The 24,538-nt window shown below is 39.2% G+C and overlaps 1 protein-coding gene across 3 annotated transcripts in view; it reads right to left on the bottom strand.

Moving 5' to 3' along the window:
- Positions 1 to 24,538, bottom strand: part of WASHC4 (WASH complex subunit 4) — a 39,054-nt gene that overhangs the window by 3,133 nt on the left and 11,383 nt on the right. For all 3 annotated transcript variants that reach the window (XM_083462148.1, XM_083462149.1, XM_083462150.1), the window contains exons 6-31: positions 22,584 to 22,651; positions 20,367 to 20,449; positions 19,615 to 19,657; positions 18,486 to 18,589; positions 17,714 to 17,834; positions 16,320 to 16,443; positions 16,077 to 16,204; positions 14,587 to 14,747; positions 13,695 to 13,821; positions 12,490 to 12,615; positions 11,445 to 11,552; positions 10,208 to 10,354; positions 9,955 to 10,034; positions 9,518 to 9,623; positions 7,572 to 7,688; positions 6,668 to 6,836; positions 6,202 to 6,356; positions 5,952 to 6,026; positions 5,746 to 5,850; positions 4,881 to 5,015; positions 4,100 to 4,208; positions 3,153 to 3,219; positions 2,448 to 2,534; positions 2,207 to 2,354; positions 1,345 to 1,441; positions 218 to 414 (exon numbers count right to left, since the gene is read on the bottom strand). In XM_083462148.1, coding sequence (XP_083318274.1) covers positions 218 to 414; positions 1,345 to 1,441; positions 2,207 to 2,354; positions 2,448 to 2,534; positions 3,153 to 3,219; positions 4,100 to 4,208; positions 4,881 to 5,015; positions 5,746 to 5,850; positions 5,952 to 6,026; positions 6,202 to 6,356; positions 6,668 to 6,836; positions 7,572 to 7,688; positions 9,518 to 9,623; positions 9,955 to 10,034; positions 10,208 to 10,354; positions 11,445 to 11,552; positions 12,490 to 12,615; positions 13,695 to 13,821; positions 14,587 to 14,747; positions 16,077 to 16,204; positions 16,320 to 16,443; positions 17,714 to 17,834; positions 18,486 to 18,589; positions 19,615 to 19,657; positions 20,367 to 20,449; positions 22,584 to 22,651 — 2,987 coding nt within the window. The remainder of the gene's footprint in view (positions 1 to 217; positions 415 to 1,344; positions 1,442 to 2,206; positions 2,355 to 2,447; positions 2,535 to 3,152; positions 3,220 to 4,099; positions 4,209 to 4,880; positions 5,016 to 5,745; positions 5,851 to 5,951; positions 6,027 to 6,201; positions 6,357 to 6,667; positions 6,837 to 7,571; positions 7,689 to 9,517; positions 9,624 to 9,954; positions 10,035 to 10,207; positions 10,355 to 11,444; positions 11,553 to 12,489; positions 12,616 to 13,694; positions 13,822 to 14,586; positions 14,748 to 16,076; positions 16,205 to 16,319; positions 16,444 to 17,713; positions 17,835 to 18,485; positions 18,590 to 19,614; positions 19,658 to 20,366; positions 20,450 to 22,583; positions 22,652 to 24,538) is intronic.

The following is a 24,538-nucleotide window of genomic DNA, read 5'->3' as shown; positions in this document are numbered from 1 at the left end:
CCTAACTGCAGCCTATTCTTCATGCTTACAGGGTTACATCGAAGGGTAGATTCAGGTGTGATGCCCACTAATTAAATGTTAGGGGGAAAGCTGTTAGGGGGGAAAGTTATCCAAAAAGGAGCCATGTTTGCTGTCTGGCATTTCTATGTTCTTAAATATTTATATATATATATGCGCCTCCCACCACCTTTCCCTGATCTCTGACAGAGACTGATACCTGCAAACAAACTTCCAGTCGCTTGTGAGTAAGGTTCATAGTCTGTAGCAGCTTTTCATCTTGGACAGCTGATTGAACGTTCTGTTGTTTTGCTAATGCTCTGATCTCTCTCACGTATTTCTCTCGAACTGACTGGAACCAATGGAGAGAGTCAAATTCTTGGTACTGGTCCAAAAGCTTCAAAATGTAAGCTACACCTACAGATTAAAAAAACAAACAAAAAAACAAGTCGTTCAAGTTAAGCACCCCATTCTTCAAAGCAGTAAAAATTTACAAACGTATTCTGCGCATGTACATCAAACAGGTCTTTGATCATTAAAATCAGAATCATTTTCTCACCAGCTCAATTTCCCCCCTCTCTACAAGTCTTCAGGGTTGTATGCTTGTTATACAATGCTTATATAGTGGTACGTGTCAATATTTATTCATTTACATTTTTTAAAAAGCTGGTTTTCTGCCCACAGAAAGCTCACAATCAGGTTTGCATCTCTGCCCATAGGGGAAGAGAGTGCGGTGAAAATTTGAAAAGGGTAGCAAGGGGCCAATTTTTCAAACTCCTCTCTCCAATCTGCTTTGGGGATCACATAAGCAAGTGAGTGCAGTTGTTTGTGAGAGAAGAAACTTCACCTGTGAAACATTTGCCAGAAGCACTTGAATGTTTGTGAAATCCATTACAGATTGAAGAAAGCAAAGCCTACTCAATCATCATCCGCTGAGGTAACTCCATGGGGAAAAACTCAATTCTCTACCCCTCACCTCAACACTGCACACTGACCACCTAGCTAAGGACGCATCTTTTCTGCATCTTGTAGGGCGCACTTTGAATACACTTAGCTGAGAGCTATATATGATCACGTATGAAGATACTTCATACATGTCAGATTTTTGAACCATCTAGAACAGTTCTCTGACTGTCAGTAACTCTCCAAGATCTCAAGCAGATATATCCTTTTCACAATTCCACTAGCCCAGATCCTTTTGACTGGAGAAACCAGGGATTAAACGTGGATTTTCTGCATGCACAGCTTGTGCTCTACCACTGAACTATGGCCCCTTCCATACAAAACCTCAAAACCTGCAATTTATGATAGTTACCTATGAAGACTCAATATGGTTCCTGAACTCACCCATGGCAAAACCATCATCGGTGAAAGCTGCACCAGCTTTGTTCTTCTTATTCAGCTTCTCCTTGCAGCTGATTGAATGTTCTATGAAGTTGAGAGCCTAAAAATAAGACATAAGGAGTTGTTCCAAAAGGCAGCAAGTTATCAGGTGTTATTGGGTGACACAGCTCTTCTGTCATCCCACTACTTGAGGAGAGGTCTTCATGAATTCATTCAAATTCAGAGCACATCCTACCCGTCAGTCAAATATGATTTTTTCCCACAGGCCAGACTGATAGCCCGCTTTTCTCACCAGATTTTTCAGACGGGGAGTTGGGGAGAGCAAAGGTTGCCCATGACACAATGTGGTGTTCTCATACAATAATTGCTAGCTGTCTGGAGATTTACAGCCCCTTCTAGAACAGTATTTAAACATTCTCCAAATATATATATATATTACACATCCCCTCAAGCATTTTTTTTGGGTGGGTGGGAGGGAGCAGGAGTATTTTTAAAAAAATATTTGTTATTCAAGATTATTTATATCAATATCAGAGTCTGATTAACAATTCATCTAGCCAGTCACTTGGTGTCCATCTGCTCATTCAGACACAAGTATTTCCCAGCCATGTTAGCATTCCTTGTTAAAGGGTTTCAGGTAATGGTTTAGCCTGTAACTTTCTACATGAAAAGGACATGCTTTTTATGGATATCAGTACAACAATGGCATATAACATGCCCCCATACCTTAGTAGAGGGGGAGGGGCAATTCATATGGTGATTTAATAAACTTAGTGCAACCTTACAAAAAATTACCAGTTTTAACACAAGCACATGTAACTAAATGGCTTATCGTTTAAACCAACCAAGAAAGATCAAAACTAACCAATGGTGGAACAATGATGTAAAAGTTGCGTAGGTGCATGTTCTTTGAACTGCGAAACTCAGGAGCAAACACATCTACAAGCATTTTGAAATACTCTGTGCCTTCTGCAGAATTGCGTGTGAGATCACTAAGTACGGAATCCAGTTGCCTATAAAAGAGAGATACACTTGAAAATGCTTGGAGGCGGTTTTTAAAGGAACAGTTTGTGCAAGAATTTTGTCGATGCATCAAGTAAGGTTACCTGGCTGCTTTTTGTGTTTCTTCAGCAAGACCTTCCTCCTTCACAAGTTCTTCAAAATTAATGATATCTTCAATATCAGGAACAAACCTACAAGTTTCATATGCGATTCACTCATTCACAATTATATATCATGATTTGTATAAAAACGCTAACTTAAGCTTCGTATTTCTTACATTACTTCTGTTCAGATCTTTATCACAAGCTTGCTTTTATTTTTACACTATGACCAAAGGTTTGCTTTCTAAAAAAGAACCCTGACCTCCACACTGCTTGATTCTCTGGCTCACAAATCCCATGGAATGACTTTCTAGTCTAACCAAGAAGAAAAAAGAATATGGCAAGGATGAGCATGATTTGGGGGGAGGGAGGAGTATTACATAGTGTATGCAAACTATCAAGATTGCTCCGTTACAGAGAGGATAGCCTTGCATAATACTTTACATTGAATCTATATATAACCTCACACAGATTTGATCGAAATAAAACTATCCCTATCCAAATCTGAAAAGACATACAGTCGTACCTTGGAAGTCGAACGGAATCCGTTTCGGAAGCCCGCTCGACTTCCAAAACGTTCAAAAACCAAATTGCAGCTTCTGATTGGCATGAAAATAGGTTAGAGGTGCATGTGGTCTGTGGGATACAGGCTCCCCACTTTGCTTTACAGAAGCATAGACAAGCAAACTGAAATCTTTGGTTGCATACCTAATTGCACTACTACAGCAATGAAGTCCACCAGATCTTATCATTCGGACGTAGCCCATGGCATTCCCTTTAAAAATAAAATATATAGGCAACAAGAATAAGTACCTGGAATTAAGTAACCGAGCATTCAGAATTTAATGACACTAAGTCCATTTAGAAAGTTAAAACCTGTTGGAGACATCTGATAAAGCTGCATCTCCTCTCCATCCCCACACAATACTATTTCATCTGTAAACAAACAAGTCACATTGGGAGAATTCACTGGCAACCAATAAGTAGTGCCCTTTACAGAATGTGTTATAGTGAAGACTAATGTGCATATTAGCGCTGTATAGCCAATGCGTTTAGTTAATCTAGTCCATTGCAATTTGTTAGACTTCAAAGTACATACTTGGTTTTGGCCAGGTTGTGCTCACTGTCTTTTATAATTTAATAAAGTGAACAAAATGTTAGGTTTCAGGGTTGAAATAACTACACCAGGGATGTCCAACAGGTTGATCACAATCTACTGGTAGATCCCCGGGAGGTTTTGGTGGATCGTGGTCAATCACTGGGTCCCTTTCATTAGCTCCCTCGCCCCACCCTCCATTGTTGCACGATATGCAGAACAGACGACAGAGCTTACTGAGTGAGGCTGTTCGCTGTTCTTCTTTCCCCCAACCCCCCCCCTAAAATTGGGGCTTTCCTCTTCCCTAAAAAAAGCTCAACAACTTTGATTACTGTCTCTTGGGCCAAAGGAAGCTTGTGTTTTTTCGTCACCTACCCTGCCCCAACTTTGACCAGATACTTTTGAAACTGAGGGAACTTCCCAAGTGATAGAATATTGGAACTGCTGTTCCAAGGGGGAAAAATGTAGACAAGCCCATTAGGTATGCCCAGTCCCACCTGATAGCTTTTTGGATTCTAGCAATATATCTCAAAATAGTGTTTACAATATATTTTCATACCTATCTGACTTATTAGTTGCCTGAACTGGTCAAGGTAACTTTGTCCATCAGGTGTAATTCCAAGTTTTCTGATCCCTCGGTTGAATTTCTCTGCTCTCTCAAAGGGGTACTAGAAAAATTATTTTAAGGTTGAAGAAATACAGTAAGTAACTTGAAATACCTTTGTCAGCCCCATTGTATTTTTCCAAACACCCAAACACTTTTGTTCTTCTAAAATAGTAACCCCTAGCATGCTATATAAACCAAAATAATGTAAAATTCGAAAGCAAATATCAATCTCTCTTGGAAACACATTTTAGTAAGATCCGTTACCTTGCAAAACATTTTAGAACATTCAAAATGTGAGTTTTGCAGCTAAAGAGAGATGCACAACTATATTTTAGACATATATTGCTTCTGTGCATTTAGGCCAGTAAATGGAACCTGCAACAAAATGCTACAATTTATCCTCCCTCCTAACATGAGCAGGTGTGTGTGCTCTCCAAGCACAGATTCTATCCCCATGTTCCATTTTTCTTTTCCAATCATTGAGTAATTCTGTGGTTACTCAATGAATTCATTAGGCTATTTGAGGTTCCTCCTCGTTTCCCAGTGGCCCAATTTTGGATACAATCCTGATAGAATTCACCGCCAAACTCACTATCAGAAGGAGTGGCGTTGAAGGAAAATAAAAACCAGGCTTTTATAATTATATTTACATGGGCATTGTTTATCTCGAGAGAGAGATTCAAATCAACTATCAATCTTGTAGTTCTTAGCAATGGTTTCACAAACAACATACCTTGTGGTCATTTTGATCTTTAACTTCCCTAAAGAATCTGATATCTTTGATCAATCTGGATTTGATGTGCTCGTCATACATGAACTGGCTGAAGATATAAAATTTCTTTCTCAGAAACTGGTATGTGAAATTTACCTGAAGAAAAGTAGGGAAAAGTACAGTATGAAGACGACTGACTAGAAGACATTTCCCCAGTGACTTGTGATACTGATCCCAAGACTCAAAACCATCAATAGCTCACTTATAATGTTACAGTCCTACCCAAGTCAATATGTTTTGGTACACTGAGCATTTGTTAATCTGAAGTTATTGTGTGAATAAGTGAACAGCAGAAGGCATTCTTAGCTGGACAAAGAATCCTAGATAGGACATGGGAGAGAAAAGTCTCATCAGGAATTGGGGCTTACACATCAAAACTATCCCCTTAAAATTGTGCAGAAGAAGACAACAAGGATAATGTAAATATACTCCCATCCCCTCAATGCACACTACTGCATCTCAGCTTACTGTCTGGAAATTGCACACTAGGGCGAGATGGAAAGGAGGGAGGAAAGGAGCTGGGCTGGCATACTTATCTCTCCATCGCAATATACTGTTAAGTGGCATCTTGCACACACAAATTTATGAACTATCATAATTTGGAAAAATGAAAATGCTTGTTTCATAGTTTAATCTCATCTTTTTTCTCAGAGTATTTTAAAATTTGCCCCTCTTACATACACAGATGTCCTCTTTGTGCTCAAATTAACCCAGCATGTGAAACCACTTTCCTCCAATTGCTTGTGCTGTTCACAATGCAGTTTTAAATAAAAGGTCAGTAAATGCCAGCTCAGCAGCTGTTCTGGGAACAACACAAAATACTCACAGTTGTGTTCATGATTCCTGTGCCATGTGTTCGAATTGAATTAGCAATGTGCCTGATATTTATGGTGTTCAGATGCTTGTTATTGCTGATTCTCTCAATGAAGATCTGCAATTAAAAAATTGCTATATAATTATAATAGCTATTAAATGGAAATCAGCAGCAATAAGATTTGCTTTTTAAAGTGTAGACATACCCCCTGCTCTCACCTGATTATTGAGATTGTAGAGGTAACGGGATACAAATACATGAATATTCCTCATAATTTCCAGAACATCAAGGCCCTGAAAAAACAGTAGGCAATTTAACTACATCACATCTGGAAATAATCCAAATAAGTGCTGTTATTTGAAACTTTTAAAAAGCAAAAATACCAGAAGCATTAAGTACTGTACTTCAGCAAGTCACAAAATCCTGTTTTTTAAAAAATACAGAGACACAAGCATAAATATGATGTACCTGTTCTAAAGTCTGACTAGGAAGATGTGCTTCTGTCATAGTTAAACCATAGCGCTGCATTGCTAAATTCCTCATCTCGCTATAGGTGGCCCAGTCATGCAGAGCTACTGTAGTAAGGTTGTAGAAAGTCTTGTCTAGGTAATGTGTCACGTAGGCTGCAAAAAGAGGGGGGTGAAAGGAACAGTCATTTTCACAATGAATACTTGGAGAAAAGGGCAGAGGAAAAGAGAAGGAATGCATATTCATCCCAACTCTAAGGTTATTCAGAACTCTAGAAATAAAGTAACATTAGAAATGCTTCGAGTAAAAGTACCTGCTGGAGCTACACTGATCATATCAGCATATTGAGGACAGATTTCCTCAAAAAAGCAGAGAGAGAGAGAGAGAGAGAGAGAGAGAGGAGGGATGAATTTTACTTCACAGAAAAAGTATTAAGCTTTGAAAGTGAACATTAAGTAAAGCCTACCTTTGATATCTATGAACCGATTGAAAAAACGAATTGGGTTCAAGGTGAAGAAGTGGGCAAGGTCTTTCATTCCGACTCTGAAGGGATTTCTGTCATCTAGTTTCAAGTGTGTGTGCACAGAAAGGCGAAGGTCCTTTTCTATTTCTTTGCATAGTTTGTCCAGCAGGTGCTGCTCAAGTAAAATCACAACAAACACTATTTTCATGGGGTGAAAAACTAATCTTCACAAGACATTTATTCCCCAATAAAATAGTTCTACAAAGAAACAGGAGATCCAAAAAGATGGTTTTCCTTCTCCAATGAGGGACTAAATTAGATTATTTTTAATTCAACATTAGGCTGAAAAAGTGAGTTATTGCATATACTCTGTGCTTGTATAGATACACAGACAAAGTAGTATCCCCTTTGAGGGTGCACAAGGGGTTGCAGATGAGAGAAGGAGGAAGTTCTGTTGCACAAACAGAATGACAGTACTGGATACAACCCACACTCTCTAATAGTGGCCATTCTCCCCAAAGGTTTGGTGACTGTTGGTCACTTAAAATATAAACAGTACATTATGTATGTTAATTTTTTTTTAAGCTCTGCCTTGGAAGCTAAATCTACACAAGATGCAAAGGGAAAGAGGAGAGACAACTGAATAGGAAATTAGAATATGCAGTGTTATATAAACACTACATTGTGATACAAGTATATAACCACAACTCAACAAACGTTAGCATAAACCTAAAGCAGATGAATAATTGAGGGAAAATGAGACTAGAGCAATAAAGAATGTGAGTTTCTATTAACTTTAAGAATTTGTAGAATTCCAACAGAAATCCTCAACACTGGCAGATTTAAATATTCTCAGATTGCTCTGTACTGCTTTCATTCAAAGTAAATAAAATGCTTGCACCATCACCTTGTTTAAAACATCCATGATTTCTTTGTCATAGCTTTCCAAAAGTATTTCATGGGACTCCAAGTGCCTTGAATGCATCATAGCTGGTACACAATCCCGCAACGCACTAAACATGTACTGTAAAAAAAAGTGTAAATTGATAAAGAACCCAAGCAACAGCATGCACTAAAAGGGAATCTGAGCAATTAGGACTCAGGATCCTGAACCTCAATTATTCTCTAAAACTACATTCAGATAGAATGCTAAATCATGGTTTATCAGAACAAGACTCAGTGAGCCTGAAAGCTGAGCAATTCATCCCCCATCCAACTCCAGCACAGCACTAAGAAATTGAAAGCTTCCACTTCAGTTCTAGATTAATAACAGTTTAGAATGCCATCAGAATCCTAAACTGAGGTTAAGCTTAACTAAGGTTAGTTGAAACAAGCAAGCTTAATAACAAACCGTTCAAACTCTTGTAAACTGCTTAGAGGTTTCACCACAGGGGTGTATACATTTTGTTAAATAAACAAAATTAAAAATAAAGTTAAACTTTAGGTCAGTGGTTCTCACACTTTTTGCAGTAGTAGAACCCTTCACTTAAAAAAAACAAAAAACTTTGGCAGAACCCTCACAGTAAATTCTTTTACAGTGGTGCCTCGCAAGACGAAATTAATTCGTTCCGCAAGTCTCTTCATCTTGCGAGTTTTTCGTCTTGCGATGCACGGTTTCCCATAGGAATGCATTGAAAATCAATTAATGCGTTCCTAGGGAAACCGCCTTCAGACCAGGTCCGGGGACAGTCTGTCCCCGGACCTCTTCTGAAGGCTGGGGGGGGGGGGACAAGGGCTTTTCTTCCCACCCCCAGCATTTTAAAAAACCCCGGGACAGCGGAGGACTTCTCCGCTGTCCGGGCGATCTTAAAATGCTGGCGGGCGGCATTTTAAAATTGCCCCGGGACAGCGGAGTACTTCTCCGCTGTCCGGGGCGATTTAAAAGCCCCTGGGAAGGCAGGCAGGGGGGACAAAGACTTTCGCCCCCCGCCCGCCTTCAGAAGGTGTTCCCGGCCCGCCGCCCGGCTTCAGAGCAGCGTTCTGAAGCCCGGCGGCGGCGGGAGGAGGCGTTCCCGCCCCACCGCCCGGCTTCGGAGGAGGTCCGAGGACAGTGGGGAAGACGCGCTGCGCTTCCCCGCTGTCCCGGATATTTCCCTATGGGCTGTCGTCTTGCGAAGCAAGCCCATAGGGAAATTCGTCTTGCGAAGCGCCTCCAAAACGGAAAACCCTTTCGTCTAGCGGGTTTTCCGTCTTGCGAGGCGTTCGTCTTGCAAGGTACCACTGTAAAACTTTTTTTAAAGGGGAGCTGATTATTGGGAGAGCAAGTGAGAGACAGTCAGAATTGAACTTATTAAGAGGAACTACTGTATGAGATTTTGAAAAACTTTGCTGTCCATCTCCTGATCTCCTCTGATGGGAGAAGGCTTTGCTTTGCTTGTCATCCTTAAGGCTTTGTCTCTTATCTCTCAGTCAACATTAAAAGAGAAGCAAATATGAAGCCAAGTAAACAACACTGCTCTGCCTGCACCACCCTGCTACTGATTAAAACTGTGGAAAGTGCAGCAAGAGAAGGAATGAAGGGGAAGGGATCCTCAAGACAACTGCTTGAAAGGTGCATTTAATCCCCATGGCTGCTGCTCAACAGATATAATACATTGGGTGCATTTGACTGCCATTACAACTTTTGTTGTCACAGAACTCGCTGGACTGCTTCACAGAATCTCAGGGTGATCACAAATTAACCAGAAGTTTGTGTGCTCACCCTTCTCCTCTTTACAGGCTTCCACAACTCCACATTATGCAAGACCTTTGGGAACTGTGCTTTCTTCTAACCAAAGTTAATTAGCAAGCCATAATCTCAAACCATGGTTTTGTTTAGCCCACCTTCCTATTTCGTATATTTCTTTTACTTACATGTAACCTAGCAGCATCCACTGCATTTTCATAGACATCATCAAGATAAATTGGAAATACAGTTCTGTGCCAATACAAGAAGCAACAGTCACATTGTGCTTGGACTCTAGAAGGGAAAAAGGAGCAATGTTACTACTGAGAAAGAAAGCAAAGAATTATCATTCCAACAGCAATGATCTCAAACAGAAATAACCTTATAATATAGCACACTTTCAAGCTGATGTTCACAAGTCACAGGGGTGAAAAAAACAGTTTTTAAGAAACAAGAATGGAATTCATTCTTCAGGATGCTGAACTCTGTGCTTAAAGCCAAGTTTCATACTAAGTATACAAAATCCTGACTATCACATATGATGATGAATAGCACTCTACAGGAGTCAAGAAGGTGGTGTCTTGTGCTGAAAGTCTACAGAATTTCATTCCATAGCATTACCTACCGTTCTTTAAGTTCACTGATTAAGGCCAGCTTCTTCATAACTACTTGGAGAGGAAGGAGCTCTTCGTCTTTAAATGTTTTCTGAAAGGGAGAAAGGAAAGGAGGAGATAGACATGCAAGAGCATCAATCCAATAATAATAACAAAAGTTAATTTGATGGCTGTGCCTTAATCAGTGACTATGCAATTCCCTATATGATTGCTGCTAACAGAAATGATAAATATTGCAATTATGGAAGGAATTGTTGTGCTTACCATTTGTGTGCCCACACTGAGAGCGAGGGAAATAATTAGTCGTCTCTGTTTTGTGCTAGGACCGTTGAGGGTGTTCTCAGCCAATACAAGAGCAGAGAGTACATCAAGGCGCTGTTCGCTGTACTTCTTGTCTGAAATAACTCTTTTCTTCATTTAAAAAAGCATAGAAGAGAGCATTTGGAGTTTAGTATTTATGGAAAATTCAACAGCAAATTCTGTATTGCATTTATGAGCCTACCACATTATTTGCATTTTTGGTCTCAAGGTCGAGCTAAGCCACATTTAATATACATATCATAATCTTACACAAATCTTAGCAAGAAAAGCTATCCCCAAAGTAGCCCCTCCCCCTTTATCCCAAATTAAGTATAGTCAGCACATTAATGCAACTCTGAAGTTACTCAGGTTTAGCTTAGACTCTAGGGAATATCCTTGTTGCTTTCAAAATGCTAGTCTATCTGAGACTCTTCAGCACAAGCCCTTTTGAAACATGCAGGACTTCCGCTGGAGCACAGATTCATTTTAACCTCAATGGAGTTTAAGCTGGAAACATCCCTAGTGCTACATATTATTATCATCTGTGTGATCATTCTCTCCTTTGGTGATCATTCACCCATGTTCTGCTTCACATATTAACATCAACTTTGCAGTTGAGGAAACTCACCAAAGTGTTCAGTATGTGAGTAAGTATGAAATTCCATACATATTTTCTCAGCAATGTAAAACATACATTGACTGCATTCAGATGCAATAATCTATGGCTTAATATTATATAAATAATCCCCAGTCTCCCCCATCACCAAGGCTCTTCTGGCACTAATTATAAGGGCAATCAAAAACATTTACTTTCACTTTCAATTAACCGCAGTGTAGTGTTGTGTTTGACTCCTAAACAGCGGTTAATGATAACTATATTAGTCAACTGGCTTGTTTCCGTAAAGCACCATTAAGCCTAACCAGTTTGTCCAGCTTCAGATATATAGCATTGACAAACAGAATTCCATTGAAAAACAGAAAGCTTCAAATCTCCTCCTCACAGTTGCACACTAGGAACCTGGAGCTTGTTCACATAATGACATATGACTGCTATCATCAACACTGCTTACCTCCCAACTATTTGACCTCTTTAGCTGGTTTCTATCACTAAAAATGCATAAATGAAGCAGCCCAACTGTTATAAAGCTACTCATTTTAACTATACCGAACAGTAAACTACTTACTGAAACTTTTTGCTTACCTTGGCTATAGCAATAGCATTAAGAGCCTGATGCTGTAGGTGCTGAATTATGTGCGTTACTGAATCAGCGACAATCATACTTCTTCTGTAAAATGTATGTTGTATTGCCTGCAGTTGACCAGATTTCAGAACACGAGTTAACATCACAATTCTGTTATTTGAATCACATTATGCCTATTCTTCCATGCAAAGAACTACTTTATCCAAATCTTCAACAGCTAAATTCATTATGAAATACAATTTGAATTTTTAACAAGGTAGCTATACTTGGATGTTCCATCAAAATCAACTTGCAGCTATATGTTAATATTCCCGTCAAAAGCAGTATACTATATTTGCTGCTATGTCAGCAAGTACAAATCATGCTGGCATCACTGATAGCTATAATGAAGGTTTAGACCACAGTCAAATGCACATTTTAAAAGAGACCATTAGCGGCAACAGACCGCTGGTGCAACTAAAATTAGGCGTAATTGCTGCTGATTGTATCTATCAATTTCTAAAACATGCTTCCTCTAAAAGAACATGGGACCATTTACAGCAGATAGCAAAACAAGCAACCATTGTGACTGGATTGGCAAAGGCAGAAAGATAACTGCATTATGTAGGAAGAGTAAGAACAGAAGTAAGAGCAACATAGTCAGTCCTAATACCTAAACTATCTCTGAAGTGTCTTCAAAAGGTGCCAAAATGACAATACTGAGGGGGGTGAGCATATCTCCAGGAGTTCCACAAATGGAGTATCAATTGTATTAGCACAGAACTTCAGCTTAGGCACCCTATTTTGAGAACCTGACCTATAGTGGTTTCAGAATTACAGTAAATATATTTTACCCAGAAAAGATGCAAATAAAGACAACTTAGAGACCCAAAATGTATGGCTCTGGAGAGATGTAAATCATTTAGATAAGTATACTTTGACTGAATTATTGTTTATATATTTTGTCTTTCCAGCTCATAAATTAAAGCACGCAGGTCTTAACACACCTGCAAAAGGACTACTGCAAATGTTAGGGTCACCAAGGAGATGAATATTGCAACTTACTTTGAGAAGTTCCACAAGCCTGCACAATGCTTTCACTGAGGTTTTAGTCATTGGCTTCTGCATTGACATGTGCAGATTCATTGTAGTTTTAATGATGTTACTAAGGCTGTAAGCGTACAGAAACCCCTAGAGATAAATTGGGAGGGGAACGTGAATCACCATTACATCTCTACTGCATCATAAATATTTTTTTGTCTCCAAAATCGGTTCTATCACACACAAATACAGCTGTTCAATATACAATTGAATTAAACATTATGGAATTAGAAGTAAACAAGCACTAACCTACTGAAACATGAACTATTAATCGATTTCCCGATTTCTACAATGCAAGTGATTTTATTCCTTCCTTGGTAGTCCCTTTTCTAGAATACCACAAGGCTGACTCCACCAACCTTCACTCCCTATTGTTACACAGCAAGCAGGGAAGCCTGATAAAGCTTCTCACACAAGTTAATGTGGAAAGCTCTGAGCTTTCGCTAGTGAATCACAACTTGGGGAAAAAGTGGAGTATAAATACGTTAAATAATAATTACTGATATAGGGAAACAAAACAGAACCCCTATTTCCCTGTTTGAGAAGATGGCTTGGTTGAGACATTGCAATGTAGAATTGTTTAGCATTAAATGAACGAGTCTGGAATGAGCCTAGGGCTTCCTTCCTCTTGTAGGAAACCATGGTTGCCTGTTACATCCAAACAAGGGAAACTCTGGTTTGTGCTTATTCTACAACCAAGAAAAGTATATCATAATTTACCAGTTCAGATACGACAGCAAACTATGGTTTGTCACATGAGTAAGTGTGTGCAGTGATCAGTGTGGGGTGACAAAGAGTACTTTTCCCACACAGCATCAAGCCAGTGATAGGAATCATATCTGAACCAAGCCTATTAATCTGTGAAACAAAAGTTTGAAAATTGCAGAGCTAGCAAAATTTAATTTGATAATGCCAGTCATAAATAAATATATTCACTTAGGCTATATAAAGAAATTACTATATGTATTAACCTTACATTCATTAGTAAGCAATTGTAGTAATAGACCGTTTCAGCCGTTTCTTCTTCAGTAAATGGTACTCAAGAAATATAAAGTTAACTCTATGTATATCTATATATATCTATATCTATATCTATCTATCTATCTATCTATCTATATATATATCTCACAGCATTTTCCAGCCATGTTGCTTTGGAACCTAGAACACACCTGTATAAAAACGTTGCACCTATTAGTGAGATCTTCTGCAAACTTATCCATTTGTTGTTCCTTTGACAAAATAGATTCCATTTTCATCATCCATGAGGTCACAAAAACGTAATATGACTGCATCTCTCTGGAAAGAAAACAAGTAATGGTTATGTAATGGTTCAGTCAGATACAGCTTTAACCAATGTTAAAGAAGCTGAGCTGGGGTTTGAAACATCTGAATTGGCATGCCATTGTTTGTCAAGAGCCATAGTTTGTTACAGGTTTATGCTATGATTTGGCACAATGCCCAACATAACTTCAGCCATCACTCTTCTTTAAGGGATTGTTGGGCCATGGAGACAAGTTACGAAGCTGAGTGCTTGTATGAAAAATAGCAGCCAAACAATGATTTGGGTTTTGAATTATGGTTAATGCAAATCACAATTTGACATGCCAAATTTCTGCCAGTGTAAATTATCCTGAAAATTAACTGCTTGGTGAGCTTGACTAATCCAAGGTGAATATATCAGGCTTTAAATAAAACACAAAACTGAGCCAGTGTAACAATTTATTTTTTGTATTATTTAGATTTCTTACCTACCCTTCACAGGGCAGCTTAAAACCATTTAAATATATAATATTAAAATAGGTTAGAATATTCAAGAGAATAAAGCACATGTCTTCAGCATTGGAATTTAATACCCTATTCCTGAATACTTTTATCTGGACACAATGGCCATGGAACATAAAATCCCCACCAAAAGAGGGGGGCTTGGCTGTTTTCATAACTGGAAAAGAACAGGAATGTCAATTAGCTCCTATTTTTTTCAGTTTACAAATATTTTTGATTTACAGAGTAGGAACCATACAGGTGGGGGGGGGGGAGAGCTCACCACTCTTCAAACCTTACTTGGTAAGTGACTGAGCCTTCTGCTGTAGAAAAGTTTCTCTGTGTATTTTAATGGAATGAAAATTCTTCCTGTCCAGAAGCTTGGCAGCAGCTGGCACCTTCTGAATGAGAAAGTTGTCAGCAAACCAAATGATATTAGCTGTAAGTGTAATAGCTGGCACCTGGAGCAGCAACAGTAACATTTGGATGAAGGATGGAGGGGGTGGAGAGAGAAAGATATCATATTAGACTTGATATTGAAAACTGCTACACCACATTCACATATGTAGGATTGTCCTATAGGTATTTCAAGATAGCCAGTTCTAAGCCCAGTTTTAAGTAATCTCACTTCATTTCACATGAATGTTTGCATAGGATTTTAGGCTCTGCTGCCGAGTCTACACCCTGCAGCACCAACAGGGAACAGAATTATCAGAACATGTTTCGGAGATTAAGGAGGAGGAGGCGTAGCGGGACTGAACTAAGCTACACACAGTCCATAGCATCTTAGGATTCATTCCTTGAGTACCAGAGCAACTAGAACAGGTATGACAACTGTACCAATTCAGTGCATGCTACTTCAACAGTGAATGGGCATAAAAAGAGATTAGTGCAATCACTGCTAAATCCCTGGATAGAACAGTTTTGCCTTTTTTAAAAAAGGTGGCTTACAGCATCTATGCCCATGTCAGAGAAAGGATGAAAAGAAACAGGTGTACCTCTCAATGTTTCATTTAAGCTGAAATTCTGGGCAAATTTATTTTGAAGCATTGAAGGAAGCACCACTTATTTCTGAGTAAACATGGTTAAGATTGGACTGTTTATGGTGGTTATTAGCCCGTGCATTACTCACATGCAGGACATTGCAGTAACTAATGAGACCAAGGCCATACTTCCAGTTCCTCATCTTCTTCCTCAAACCATCATGCACTGCCTGCAGCTGACCAAAGATAAGCCCCAACATGGGCAACCAGGGGTCCTAATTGTGACTAGGCCCTAAATGTGAGCAGGCGTTCACATGCTAGGGGTTTTCTTCAAACAACTGCACAAAATGTGTGGCTGTTTGAGGAAGGAGACTCAGCATTAAGAGGTGGAACTAAAAGCAGCCGTGCTCCAAGTAATCACAGCAATATCCTACATGTGAATAACACACGAATAGGACCATTATCAAAGGCAATAGCTGCCCAAATCACACACTTGCAATTAATGGCAAAAATAGCAGTTTTTGACCACAATAAAATTATTGCAACATTCATTGACAAGGCAACTCGAGTACTGTAAAGATAACATATTGTCGGTTCCTTTGCTATACACAAAACATAATTGTTATTCAGAAAGGACAACAAATGGAAACTATGAAAACAGAAAAAAACCCTAGCTAAATTATTTTAAAGCTGGAGTTACTAGTGAGACCTTGTAACTAGATACTGTTACTATATTTTTATAAGAGGTTTTTATTTTTAAGTTGTTTGTGAAATTTAATTATTAGAGGAAAATTACAAAATCTTCACCTTTTTGCAAATGTCCAGTAACGATTTGTAAAATTTCTTGTCTACTGTCCGAAAAATCTGAAAATGCAGTACAAACAGCCCACAAATTCCTACGTACTTATCTCTCTGGTCAATTTCTGAGGGTTCACCTTGTACAAATACACACAGAAAAGAATAGTTTTGAAGTCTGCCACGAGACAAACAATATAACAACTTTTACAAACAATAATGTCAATGCAAAGAAAAAAATCCATCTTGCATTACCAAGCTTAGCTTCAACATTTGCAAAAATTGTGCGAATACTATGTGCGAACTCCTCAGCAAAAGTGCTGTTCTTCGACACTGACACTCCACCATTGAGGCAATCAAATTGTTGCTCTATACAGGCCTGAATGAGGACAAGAGAAACAAGAGTGATTTACAACATTAGTGCCATGGAGAATACGAGCACAACATATTAATAGATGATTGCAAATCAATCAGAATTCCATGATGGAGACAATTCAACTGGCAAGTTGTGCTTTATTTGGGGAGTGTTCAGTTCAAATGAAACCATACTGAAAATCTAATCAAAAGGCGATTAAGATTGATTCATTGACTGTTAATTGTCAGCTGAGCCCAGTACAAGTACCAATATGAGTAACTATTAATTTCAATACAAGTAGCAGTTAATTTCAAAGTACAATAAAATAAAACCCATATACTTTTCTAACATAGTAAAAACTATTATATGAAAATTATTAAAAGCTTATTTCTGCAATAAGAAACGTTACTGTTAATTATATATAAGGTAACAACAAAGGAGGCATCTAAAACTTTTGATACTTTTACTACAGATCACAAAAAAGACTCAGCTGCAACTTGACTGATTCTAGAAATATAGTACAGTGGTACCTCGAGTTACAGACCCTTCAGGTTACAGTTTTCGGGTTGAGCACCGCGCCAAACCCAGAAGTACCAGAACAGGTTACTTCCGGGTTTCGGTGCTTTGCGCATGTGCAGAAGCGCCAAATCGCAACCCATGCGTGCGCAGAAGCAGCACTGTGGGTTGCGAACGCTGCAGATGGCGAACGTGCCTCTCGCACGGATCACGTTCACAACCCGAGGTTCCAATGTACAGGGCATTTGCTTATGCAATGGACATCTCCTGCTTCTCCTCCTTCATGCCCCTCATATATGGTCTGGAGGGTCCTCCAACCCACTAGAGGAGATCTGTGAGGGCTGCAGAAGAAAGGAGAAGAGAGCACAGGAGAAAGTCCATAAGTGGATGTCTCCCAAATAATTCTGTGTGCCTTGATTTTTTTCTTTCCTTTTTCCTTTTTCCAAACTGTAGCTCTCTGCCCCACTTAGCAAGCTGCTTCTAATCTGAGGGAAGTTTCAAAAGTGATTTGCAATATGGAATGCTTTTAAAAGAAAACTGATCAAAAATTGCACTTGGTATATGCAAGCTCTTGGGTGCACCTAAAGTAGCTCTTTAGCTCCCAGTCAGAATATATTAGATAAATAACTGAGGAGAGGATACCAACAGCATACCATTTAAAATTTAAACACACCAATTAAGCGATGACATTTTCAGAAAAGAAACATTTTACTCCATAAATCTTACAAACCACATCTGAACTCTATTAAGAAATAAGCTCTATTATTTATTATGTTACCTGGAATATCGTCCCATCCAGTAATTGGTTTTCTAGTTTTAATAGCAACTTTTCAAATGGCTTCAGCTTATCTTCCTGCACTCCAAATTTAGAAGGATTATGACGGACAGATTTTAGTAACCTAATAAAGCAATAAAAAATAAAAAATCTACTTAAAAGAAAGACAACATTCCTAAATGTGTACGGGATGGAAGGAATTGTTTAGGAGGAATAATCTGGAGGAGCAAACTTTGTATTCACACACTTATGAATGACGTGGGGGGATAATATCATATTTGAATAATATGAGCTGACCTAAGATTTTTGCTTGTTTCGTTTACAAAAAAGCCCTGGCACAACTTCAATCAGTGGCCTTGACTGCGCAGCTACACTTCTGGGACACAAGGCATTTGGGACTGCACTATGCCATGATTACCATTATGCCCAGGGGATTAATGAAGAAGAAAAATGCTTTCCTAATTACGGTGAAGGGTGTTAACCTTGATTGATTGATTGATTGATTGATTGAACCATCACACGCTTGACAATTTAACAACAGTTCACACCAGCTGGTCACTGTAGGAATAATTAGAAACATGCAATAAAAGCTTAATGTTGCTCCGGTTGGTGGCAAAATACAGGAAATTAAGGCCTGAATACCAGAGTTGCAAAACACACACTAGTGAAAAGTTGCGGTGAAGCATCAACATCTGTTTAAGTGACCAAGGTATTGATGCTACTTTTATTTTTCTACAGTACCAGTAGAAATAAATGTAAGAATTTATCCACATACCTTTTGTACATAGTCCAGTGCTCTTTCAGGGTAGCGTGGTTGTCTATTATCTCATCCAGGGTAAGTAAAACTGCCAGCAGTTCTCCCAGATGCTCATACATAGCCTGTTTGAAAAGGTATATATCCTGGATTTAGAGTGAAATCCTATACCCACTTTTCTGGAAGTAAGTCCCACTGAACTCAATGGGAGGTACCACTGAGTATATATGATTAGGATAGTGTCCCCAAGAAAATTATTATATAGGGTTGGTGTTCTTGAGATGTACAGGACCATAACAATAGTTTTTATTACATATTTTATTCACTTTGCCAGAGGTTTTCAACTTTTTTGAATCCACAGCTCCCTTAACCATCTACATTCTTTCTGCGGCACCCCTGTGGGGCTCAGGAGCCCGGTTATGTCACCCCTTGCCTGAAGGGCTGGCAGCCCCTCACCCTTTTCCAGCACCCTCCCTTGTAGAGTGTTCCCTCAGCCTCCTCTGGGCAGCCGCTGCTGCCGCCGCTGGTCTCTGAGCTGCCCACCCCATCCCAAAGACAGGTGCCTTCTCACACTTCCTCACATGCCTGGGACTCGTTTGCCCATTCCCAACAGCAAGGGCTGGCAGACTGCCTGGCTAGGCTCCCTCGCCTGCTTGCTTGCTTGTTTGCTTACTTACTCCTGGGCTGCCTCAGCTCCTGGCAACCAGCACCCCCTGACCAGCCCCAGAGGCACTACTTGCCTAGGGAGCTTGTAGCCAGGGCTGCTACAACAAACAGCTGTGCAAGCCTTGGGGAGACAGAGACATAAGAGGGCATCCAAGAAGGGAGGGAAGGAACAGAGGACAGTGTTGCCCGTGGCACCTGTGAACATCATTCAGGGCACCCCAGGGTGCGACGGCACACTGGTTGAGAACCACTGCACTATGCTGTACTGTAAGCCTAGCTGGCAAGAAGAGATCCCTGAAGGAATCAGCTGTCCTTAGCCTATTAAAGAACCTAGCACAATTTATTTTTATTATAATATTTGTAGATTTATTTCATTTTTAAAAAATGCTTCCAAGTAAGGCAGATATCCAGATGTCAAACTCCCAGGTAAAGAACCTACCAAGTTATGCAACATAACAAGTCAAAATCCCTACAGAATTCTCACCTGAAAATGAACTCCTGATGTTTCTATAACTTTAGGTGCATTCCTGAAACACAAAATACTGTATTTCACACCATTTAACAAAAACATTTTAGAGCCTCATGCTTTTATTATTTATTTATTATTAACGTATTTATTACCCTCCCCTTACCCTAAGGTCCCCAGACCTTTTAAATAAGCCCAACACAGTAGTTAGTTTTGAACACGCAAGAGGTTTAAAAAATGATCACTTGAGAATCCGAAATACTGGAATCAAAGTGATAAATCACATTAAGTATTGCTAAATAGGCCTGTCCAAGTTTTGGCCTAGAAACCTGAACACAGTCCAGCGGTCATATATGCCAAGTCCTACACACACGGGTTTTCACTCTGCCAGGCTATCATCAGCCACATGAATTTATTTTGTGCCCTACAGGCTGCAATCACTAGAAACTGGCATTCAGTTTGGTAGGTCACAAGTTGTACAGGTCTGTGATAGTAAAAGAGCTAATTATTCAGAAGTGAACACCTGCAGTAGCTAGTGACTTCAAATGGAACATCAAATGGAAATACTCATTAATCCAAAACAACCATGGTTTACATCCCAAAACAGACAGGTGTCCTTTTAACAATGCACACATCCCATATTTCAGGCACACATCCCATATTTCCTCCCCAACTCTGCAAAATTTAAGAAGCACATCAACATGCTGTATTTTTTTCATTTGCGTTTTCAACAAGTAAATTTAAAGGATAGTATTTTTTGCAGTAATTACTTGTTACTGGTATAAAGGGCAGCCAACTGATGAACTACATTCATCACGACCTCGTAGCAGCGTGTCACGAAACAAGACAACTCCTGAAATGACAAATTTTGTACAAATTAGAAACCCCTTTCGCACTAAATGAGATTATTTATCCATGGATTAGTTAGGGAAGTTAATGTAGCAAAACAGTCTTGTAATGAAACACTTGAACACCCTATTAAAACCCAACCTGTCACAATCACAAACAAGAGAAAAAATATTCAAAGTTCCTAAATACTGCCATTGTAGTGCTTATTAGTAGTCTAGACAATATTAAGAACTAATAGGCAGTGTAATTTCAAAACAGATTAATGTCTGGAATGGTGAATAAGACCTCATCAGTTATGCAACAGCTGTACCAAAAGAATGTTTACTTTTACTGGCTCTGTAGCAGGAAAGTGACCAACAGTAAATGAGAACTCACACTGGAGAAACATTAACAATTACTATGTCAGCATTTTCTATCCACTGGAAACCACTAATAGTCTCATGTATTAGAAGAATGCAAAACGAAAGCAGGATATATATATTTTTAAATCTAAGTTCTCTAGAAATTCTCCTGACAATATCAGGTGAAACAGTAGGGAGCTATCCAAAAAGTGATCACCTAAACCTATGTGTCTCTAAAATAAAAGGTGGCGAAACACAAAAGATATCTCGTTTCATTTCACTTTTAATTTATATACCGCCTTACTATACACAAAGCTTACAAGCTGAAGAAACAACAAAATAGACAGCAAAGTTCACACATGTAATAACAATCTGATCCAATACAAAAAGGTCACAATATACCGTATTTTCCCATGTATAAGACTTTTGGGGACCCCAAATTTAGAAAATGGGCATATGCACTATTCATGTATAAGATGCCCCAGATTTTTAACCTTATTTTAAAGTAAAAAAAACAAACCCTAATCTTATACACAGAAAAATATGGTACCTATACTAAACACAGACACCAGATGTATAAAAGGGTTTTCAGAAAAAACTGCTACTAGCCTGTTTTAGCACGAATCAAAACTTATCAAAAACCATTCTTCCCCTCTTATTTTAAGAGAAGTACATTGTGTACAGAAAAATGACAAGGTTTGAGCCATCGCAATCACCAGTTGTTGAAATTATGCCAGGCACAACAACATGACTTGTAAAAAACATAGGAAGTTGAGCAATTCAGATCCTGCTTTCAGTTTTTTAAAAAAATATTCTGTAGTGGTTGGTTTCTTTCCACCAGAAACAATATTTTCAAAGTTTCTTGAACTAATAGCTATTTTAAAGAATGTTTCTCTTGAAATTCAGTAAATCAAACAATATACTTCTAGCAGGAAACACAACTAGTCTTATTCTGTATCTGAAGGTCAAGCATACTGTGTGTAGCTCTGCAATTTCCTTCCACCATTACTAGGGACAAAAACACAAGAAATTAAATTCTTGAGCAGGGGACCAGCAGAAAGGGGGTTGAAGATGAGCAGTGGCTGAACGCTTTCCCTGGCATACGTATGTCCACTCAAAATCCACTCCCTTTCTTTTCATTCCCCCCCCCCCGGGTTATTAAAGGGCCACAGATAAGCAAGCATTCACATCTTGGGGTGGCATTCAGACTTGCTATTTTCTGAACAGAAGTGCTCCTGACAGGTGAAAGGGGCCAATCTTCACTAATTCTCCTTTGCTTTCATCCACACTACTTGGGTGGGTCCCACAACCCTATGGAACAGCTTTTGGGAAAGGCATGGTGAAAATACATCCTGCTTCCTTCAGCAGAATGTACTTTGGGCAGAGTTCTGGGCATGGGTAGTCTAGATCCATCTCAATGGTTTTAAAATAGCAACTTCAAAACTTGTGCTAGTAGAGCATTTTAGTCACATTGGGTACTCTTTAACAGTCACATTGAAATGTTAAAAAAAGTGGTGGCGCCATTGCTGGACTCGCACTGCTAGACTTTTCCTAACAGCAGCTTGAATTGCTACTGAAACTTTAAAAAAACGAGGTGACCAGAGACTACACAGGGGCAAAAAGACTTGAGTGAATGTGGCAGTATAAGCAACACAACTGGTGACAACTGTATAGCATTGACTCTAATCCACTAAAAGCCTGTGGTATAGCAAACATTGTAGAAGCAAATGATTATGAAGTCTATTGATCAGCACAAAAAATACCATAGAAGTTGCAGAACTATGTCCCAGGTGTTACCTGTAAAAATGAAATAAATCTTCCCATTTGTATTTGGCCATCACCTTCCACCTTACTGGAATCCATAGCTTGAAAGGTAAAATGAGAGTTACAGGAATATTAGAAAACACATCGTTTACCTATTAATGACGCTTAAGATGGCAAAGGGTGTGTTTTTTAGTCATAATTAAAAATATACTACAACAAAACTATGCATCATCAATGGATTCCAAATGAATGATTTATTAGAAAATGCTCACTTCATGTTTAAATGCTACTTTATCACCACCCCACATAAAGATTACCAATATTATCTATCAAAAAAGAAGAAACAGCAGAGAATTAAAAAAAAAATCTTCAGAAGGTAGTTCATGTAGACAGGCATAAGCTGGGTCTATTTGACTGGATGTTTGCCAAACGATTATATACTTTTTGTGGCCCAATTCCCTAAGAATCATTTAGCAAATGACAAATTTCTTAGTGGAGATTATTTCTGTGTAGAAACGCCCAAGCATCTAATGTATACAACAGCAGGTGCTGTGAGTACATTCACTGGATTTTGAGTATGTCATGTCAGATTCACTGCCCTGTACATCTTGTTTATGTGTTATGGGGAGCCACTGGCAATCAGGGCTTGCTGTTATATGCTCATATGGCAAAGTACATGTGGGAGCTTCTCACACGTTGACTTTTCCCACCACTGCACCCCCATGGTGGAAGGAAACACACCTAACGAAGATTCTCCCTGAGCACAAGTTACAGAGGTACTCTGCCTGATACTAAATTTCCCAGCACTATCTAAATGGCTTAGTATGCAAAGAGTCGGGGGGGGGGGAATTACTGATAAAAATGTGAGTCTCGCAGCTGCTACAGCAATCTTTGCTTCCTGCCAGTGAGGAAGAAAATCAGAAGTGCCTTGTTTTAGTTTTGGCAGCACATCACTGTATCTTCCAAAAAGGATTTAAATACAAGCACAGCATATGAGAAGCAGCATCTTCCAGGAATTCAGTTTTAAGGTAAAGTTTATTTCCTGAAAGGTCATTAACAGTTTTCATCCTTTGTGAATATTACTGCTAATGCATACTAGAAGTTTTCCTTTTACTATCTAAATTAGAAACAGTTACTAGACTCTAGTTCTATAGGAACTTGTATACTACAACCTCGGAAGGCCACTTCCTCCTTCAAAGCATGAACGAGCCAATCTTCAAAGGATTCTCATAGCAATGTGATCTCATTCATCATACTGGGGCAAGAAAGGAGACAGCAGCTTTTCCCTAAGCAGAAGAAACTATGCAAAACTGCCCAAAAGGATGTGATCGGGTGACTGCCATTTCTGTGCTCAACATCCTCTCCGTTTTGGCAGTAACATCCTTTGAACACAAAGGCAGCATGGATCAAGGTCCCTCATGACTTCCTCTTCAAAGCACCCTCAGTATTTTAGCAAAAACCATTCTTATGGGTTAGCAGCTTTGTATGTTGGCATTAAAGCTTCCACTAAAGAATTACAATTTGGTTCTGGCAGACAGTATTCAAAATCTATCTCACCTATGGCCTGTGATTGTTCATATAGCTAACAGACCACATATTGAACACCACTAACTCATTAAGCTTTACTTCAAATAGAACTACTCAGAATTGAGCACTTTCATCAATTAGATATATCAGTTCATTACTGCCAGACCATCCCCAGGCAGAAGCAGACTGTTCACTCAGGAGAAAAGAAAAAAACCCTCCATGTGACAGAAACCCCTCACACTTCACTGAGTCCCAATCCAAAGGGGGTTCCTTAACTTGAGATGGTTTTTTTTGTGAGGGCAGCCACTTCAAGAGTGCAGCTTAAAAGTCTCTGTGTATGAGTGGCAAGGCCGCCCACACCTGTCTGAATCCTGGCCAAGGACATACCAATTCTATTGACCTTGCACATCACGCTGCCATCGAGCTGTATCAACAGAAGCCAAACATTTATCTTTTGCAAC

Source organism: Podarcis liolepis, assembly GCF_965112155.1.
Source record: "Podarcis liolepis genome assembly, chromosome: 10".
In the NCBI taxonomy this organism is placed as follows: domain Eukaryota; kingdom Metazoa; phylum Chordata; class Lepidosauria; order Squamata; family Lacertidae; genus Podarcis; species Podarcis liolepis.
This window is presented reverse-complemented; position numbering and strand designations above follow the sequence as displayed.